This window comes from Prionailurus bengalensis, chromosome D3 (assembly GCF_016509475.1).
Source record: "Prionailurus bengalensis isolate Pbe53 chromosome D3, Fcat_Pben_1.1_paternal_pri, whole genome shotgun sequence".
Lineage (NCBI taxonomy): Eukaryota > Metazoa > Chordata > Mammalia > Carnivora > Felidae > Prionailurus > Prionailurus bengalensis.
This window is the reverse complement of record NC_057356.1, coordinates 10,682,879-10,688,914: the sequence shown is the minus strand read 5'-3', so window position 1 is coordinate 10,688,914 and position 6,036 is coordinate 10,682,879. Positions and strand designations below refer to the sequence as shown.

Sequence of the window (6,036 nt, the reverse complement as noted above, 5' to 3'; positions counted from 1 at the left end):
ACCCTGGCTCCGGGAGGATCAGGGTTTCAGGCTGCCCTGAGACCCCGCCCTGGGGCTATCCATTTGCCCCCAATTTCTCCCTCATCCAGCGCCGTGAAAGCTCAAGGGCCTCCAGCCTTATGCCGGCTTTATTTGGTGCCCAGGTAGTCGAATATTCGTATGTATTTTTATTCACTACTGGCATTTAAAAAATCAGGGGCTATCATAGAGAAATCTGGCTTTTTCTGGAAAAATCTCATCCGGATAGCCTGGGGCCACCCGTCCTCCGAGCTGAGCAGCGGCACCTTTGAGATGGCAGACACCGCACGCAGGCTGCCCCGTCCCCGCCACTCCCAGCTGCCCTCCAGACACACAGCCTCGCTGTCGGCTGCCCAGTATCTTCCCACATGGGCGGTCACCGTCTTCAGTGCAGCCGGGAGGAGAGGCCACAGAGAGGCCAGAGCCCAGCCCCCACCCCAATCCGGCAGGATCCTGGGATTCCGGGTGCAACTCCATCGAGCAAAGGCTTTACCGTTTCTCATCAGTGCTTCGGCCCAGGGTGGCCAATGACAAGCAGCAGGGCCGGAGAGGAAGGGGCTCCCGGCCGGCTTCCGCCTCTCTGTCCCGAGTGCTCTCCAGTCGCACGTCTAACTTTCTGGCCTTCCTGGACCCCTCTACTCGGCAAGGTCCTCGTCACTGTTCTTTCGGCAAATGTGGAAAACGCATGAGGCCCAGGTTCCCAAACTTCAAGTGGCCAACTCGCCACTGTCGTGATTTCTGCCACTTCCTTGTTATATTATTTGACTTTGTTATTTAATGCAACCCGGGCCTGTGGTGGCCTTTCCCCTAAGGAAAATCAAATTAGTCAAAGTCGTGGCTTTGATACACTACTGATATATTTAATACATAGAAACAAATACATGATTATTAAAGTTAAAAAATGCCCACCCGCATGTCACCCAGATCCTGTTTCCCACGGTCCACACACTGTGCCTGGGAAAACTCCAGACTCAGCTGGAAACTCATCCTGAGCAGGAAGCTTGGCTTGAAGAAGAAGGGACCTTCCAGGTTGGCGATGGTGCTACTTAGTCACACTTGGTGGCAAGACGTTGTGGGAGTGATGGGGGAGCGGCGGGCCCCTCCCAGGGGCACCCCTGGGTTGGCACTCATACGGCCTGTGGCCATGGCAACACCAGTACAGGAATCTTAAGGGGCGGCCGTCAAATCCACACGACGGGGTAAAAGGTAGGAACTGGCGATTGTCAGCACAGAGGCACGGCCCGCCCTCGCTGCGTCTGCCCCCACGAGCGCTTCTCCGACGCCTCGTGGTTACCTAGGAGACCCTGGTTCTCCAGAGGCGCCCCCAACCGGTGCCCTCCTCTGAAACCGTGCCCCTCACTGTGACCCACGAGCAAACCTGAGAACCAAGAAACTCATTTCCAAGGGGGCTTTGGTTTCTGGGTGGCCCCACCTCGCTGAGGGGCGGCTGGCACTGAAACACGGACTGAGCGAGCCCTGGGAGTCACGAGGGGGCTCTGGAAGGTCACCCCCGACGGGGAAGGCCTGGGATCCCGAGGCCCATTGGCGTGGGAGGCACTGGTGTGTGGGCGACCCGTGCCGGGGACGGTCAGGTGTGTGAGGGAATGGGAACGTTCTCGCCTCGGAGGGCGTGGAGCGTCTAACCCGTCCACGGACAACTTCCGGGTATCTGCCGCCACCTTGGGCTCTGGCTTCGAGGGACCAGCTGGGTGAACGGCTCGCAGTGGGGTGTCCCTGGGGCGGGGCGACTGGCTGCCCCTGGGGGTGGCTGGGGGTGTCCAGAAGAGGGCATGGAGTTTTGCAGCATCCCCCTTTGCCATCCACGGGCCCTCCCAGCTGGTGCCCTCGGGTCGGGAGCCAAACAGCGACTCATCGCAGTAAGAAGGAGTGTGGCTGATCAGTCTGGCAGAGGGGAGAGAAATGCAGTGAGCTGGGGGAGTGAACAAAGCCTAAAACCCGTAAGCCCCTACCCCCCCTGCTGGACACCTGCAGTAGCACAGGGGGCTGCCTGTAGATGTCGAAGTCCCTGTCTCCCAGCCTGGCACCCACAGGGAGGCCTCAGCCCTCTCATGTCCCACCACTCGCATCTCTGTCGTTTTTTTCCCCTGCCGAGAATCCTGACCCCAGCCTTTCCAGGCCCGGCCAATTTGCATATTCCATCTTCCCCGCCACACTGATTGGCTTGGGATTGGCCACATGACCCATCCTATCCAACCAGAGCTGCCGTAGGACCCTTGTTGAAACTACTGGGAAGGATGTTTGTCTGCCAACCTGATAGGCCGGCAGGACGAAAGGGCCAAGCAGCCGGTCGCTGGCTCAGCTGGAACATGGGGGGAAAGGTGCGCTAAGATAGAGACGGAATCCAACAAGAGTCCGAGCCCCTGATAAACAAGCCCCAAGCATTACTTTTCTGCTGAAACCAGTTTGTGTTAAGTTTTGTCACTCGTATCCAAAAAAGTCCCAGTTAATATGACCTTTTTGCTCCCCCCCCCCCCCCCGTTCTCCTTTTTCCTAGTGGCCTTGTCAGCTGAGCCCTCTGCAGCCCTGTGGCCCGTCCCACTGTATTTGAAGTGACACAGCCCAGTGCCTGGCAGACAGAGGGGCGCTCAGTCTGAACTTCTGTTATAAAGCTACACTGTTACAAAGAGACACTTTTTAAAATGTTGGATGTTGGGGTGCCTGGGTGGCGCAGTTGGTTAAGCGTCCGACTTCAGCCAGGTCACGATCTCGCGGTCCGTGAGTTCGAGCCCCGCGTCGGGCTCTGGGCTGATGGCTCGGAGCCTGGAGCCTGTTTCCGATTCTGTGTCTCCCTCTCTCTCTGCCCCTCCCCTGTTCATGCTCTGTCTCTCTCTGTCCCAAAAATAAATAAACATTGAAAAAAAAAATTTTAAATGTTGGATGTTTACTGAGGGCTTTTCACCGTGCAGGCCCAGGACGCGGCAAGTCATGTGCATTAACCCATTATTTCTCACAAACAGCCACAGGAGGGAGATGTGATCATTTTACAAACAAGAAAACGGAGGCTAGGGAGGGTAAGGCCCCAGAGCAAGGAGGAGGGTAGAGACAAGGTTCACATCCAGCCTGGCTCAAGGGCCAAGCTCTGGGATCAGTATATCAAATATAAGTGACTTCTCAGCTTTAATTGGATTCACTTAGCAATTTCCTTTTTTTATTATTAGTCTCACAAATATTCATGACACACCTATCAGGTGGCAGCTCCATGGTTTTTGGCCAGGCAACTTTTTGCTGCCTGAGTTCATTGCTCAAACCATATCTGCTTGTTGCCTCTGTCTGTCCAGTGTCAAAGGTTTTACTCAATAGCATCTCTCGCTCTTAGGCACCTTTTCACCTGACACCCTCTACTTGTCAGCATCCTGAACAAAATTCTATCCTCCAGGAGAGCGTGGGGTTGACCTCCCCTGTCCTGGACACCATACCTCTGTTAATGTGGCCTACATTTACATCAGCGTTTTCAGCTATGTTATAGGTGTCAGTGCGGCTAATGTCACCCGACCCTACCTTAAGGCTCCTATGTCAGATGCATGGCGCTCAACCCGGCATAATAATAATAATAATAATAATAATAATAATAATAATAATGAATCTTGGTTCTATCTCACTGAATCTTATCTCCTTAAATAGGCACTATTCCCATTTTCACGTCTTTCCACCAACCTGTGTCCTCCTGGCTCAGAATGGACCCTTAAATATGATTGGCTAGTTGTTACGGATTGAACTATGCCCTCCTAAAATTTCACACGGAATTTTAAAGAGATGATTAGGCTTAAATAAGATCATAAGGGTGGGCTCTGATCGAATAGGACTAGTGCCTTCATAAAAAGTGGGGAGACTCCGCGAATGTACATGCTCACAGAGATAAGGCCATGTGAGAACATGGCAAGAAGGTGGTAGTCTTGATCTTGGACTCTGAGCCTCCAGCACTCAAATTAATTTGTTGTTTAAGCTCCCTGGTCTATGGTATTTTGTTATGGCAGCAGTAAACGACTACTATGCCAGTCTCTTCTCTGTTTTTGTCCAAACCCGTGATAAAATAAACAAGATAGAGCCCTGTGGCCTACCACGAGACACCTCCCTCCAGGCTGATATTAACCTGAAATAATCCAAACAATCTAGTTATAATCTAATCAATTTACAATAATAAACGTCTAACTAACTTACAACAATGTTAGCATCAACTCCTGTTTTTCTAACTTGTTCAAGCAAGAACCATTTCCAAATGACTTGTCATTTCGCGGATCAACCACACGCAAATTGCTCTGTGACTCTGTGCAAATCACCGGACCCTTCTGGGTCTCACTTGCCTGGTCTTGTGGCATTTGGGAACAGGTGTTCCACCGTCACCACTGTCACACTGTACACACCTCACTTCATTTACTCTCAATAATCCCGCTTGGTCTCATCTTCCACATATGGAAACTGCAGCTCTGAGAGGTCAAGGTGCTTACCCAAGGTCACACAGCATGTGAACAGAAGGGCTCTAACAGGAACCCAAGTGGCTTCACGAGTACAGGAATGCACCTCCCCATTCGGTTACCTGTATTTGTTCTTCTTCCTCGGTGTGAGGGTCGGGGTGCTGACCCTGGAGGAGGTGTTCTCACAGCTCCCGTTGGCCCCCAAGGCCTGTGATGTCCCTGTGCCCACTCGACTGGTTCTGTTGGCCTTCTCCACCCAAGGTGGGTCAAAGTCTGGTGGTGTGGGCCGGGTACCCGCAGGGCTGCCAAACAAAGTCTCATCCACATAGGACGCCCTGGCCTTGACCCGAGAGCCACCCCGGCAACGGTGCTGAAGGTGGAGGGTCTGCATCCCACTGACGGCCAGCTCCACGGGGGTTTTCATGCTGCCCATGGTCCCCCGTGATACCGGGCATGCTCTGCCCGCCAGGCCCTGCCTCCAGGAATCCCTGTGAAAGGGGATCAGGCAGGCACCCCTGTCACGGGCAGTGCCAGCAGGGGAAGATGGGCCGTCTCTTAAGTTCCCATCCCAAGGACCAGGTCCTCCCTCAACCAGTCCTCCTCAAACGGAGCTTCCAACCCCAGGAGACATTTCAGAAATTCGTTCAACTGTCTTTTGGCTATATCACAATAGGGAGAGAGGTGCTCCTGGAAAATATTTAATGAATAAATATGCATTCTCAGCATACAGTGCTCAATATAGAATGCTAGAGGGATGAAAAGAGATGGGGTCTGTGTCTATTTTGGCACCAAGAAGAAAACTTGGCATGATGGGACGGGGGAGACAGGGTCGGTCTTTACATGCTGTAAATATTTACGGGGTGGATATAATGTCATCTCATGCTTACCTTGTGCAAAGAGCTTTACAAACATTGTTTCATTTAATCCTCTTAACAGTCCTGCGAAGTGGCTTCGGTGATGTCCATTCTACAGATGCCAAGACTGAAGCTTCAAAAGCTGAAGTCACATATGTAAGCCACACCTAATAAATAAAGCTAAAGCAGTGGAAGAGAAATTTGAACCTAATAAGAACCCAGAGCTTATGCATTTAACCATTATACTACTGACAGATCATACCCACCCCTCCAACTACACCATATGCCCCGATCCCCAAGTCAGTGTCCCAGTTGATGTCAGAGATCCCTGCATTCTTGTTTTCCTACCTGAGCATCTCGGCTCGCGGACGTCGGCTGCAACCTCATGCTTCTTCCCCACCTGGTGTGGATTCCTCCGCGGGCGCTTCCGACACCCCAATTTATCTGCGGCCTGGACCCCGGGACCCCAAAGCTGCTCGGGCAGCCCCGGGCACAGCGCGAACGGACGCGCCGCCGCAGCCAGGCCCTAGCGACGTGGGCTCGGCGCGCGCAACCCGCGGCAACCAGAGAGGGGCGGGGCGGCGCGGCCGGAACCATTAGCACCGGGGGTGAGGCGCCCCGTTTATGACGCCCCCGGAGTTCTCCAAAGCCTAGAGAGGGACCTCTCACGCCAGTTAGGGGTGGGTCCGTGTGTGCGCCCCAAGCCTCCCGGTACTGCAAAAGGGGAGGCA

General features: G+C 53.4%; 1 protein-coding gene across 1 annotated transcript; it reads right to left on the bottom strand.

Annotated features, from left to right (window-relative positions):
- Nucleotides 1-853: 853 nt before the first annotated feature.
- Nucleotides 854-6,013, bottom strand: RITA1 (RBPJ interacting and tubulin associated 1). The gene is made up of 4 exons (XM_043557665.1): nucleotides 5,654-6,013; nucleotides 5,339-5,485; nucleotides 4,574-4,939; nucleotides 854-1,920 (listed from the first exon to the last, which is right to left on the bottom strand). Exons 3-4 carry the CDS (start codon nucleotides 4,882-4,884, stop codon nucleotides 1,413-1,415), a joined length of 819 nt encoding a protein of 272 aa, XP_043413600.1. The 5' UTR covers nucleotides 4,885-4,939; nucleotides 5,339-5,485; nucleotides 5,654-6,013; the 3' UTR covers nucleotides 854-1,412.
- Nucleotides 6,014-6,036: the final 23 nt, after the last annotated feature.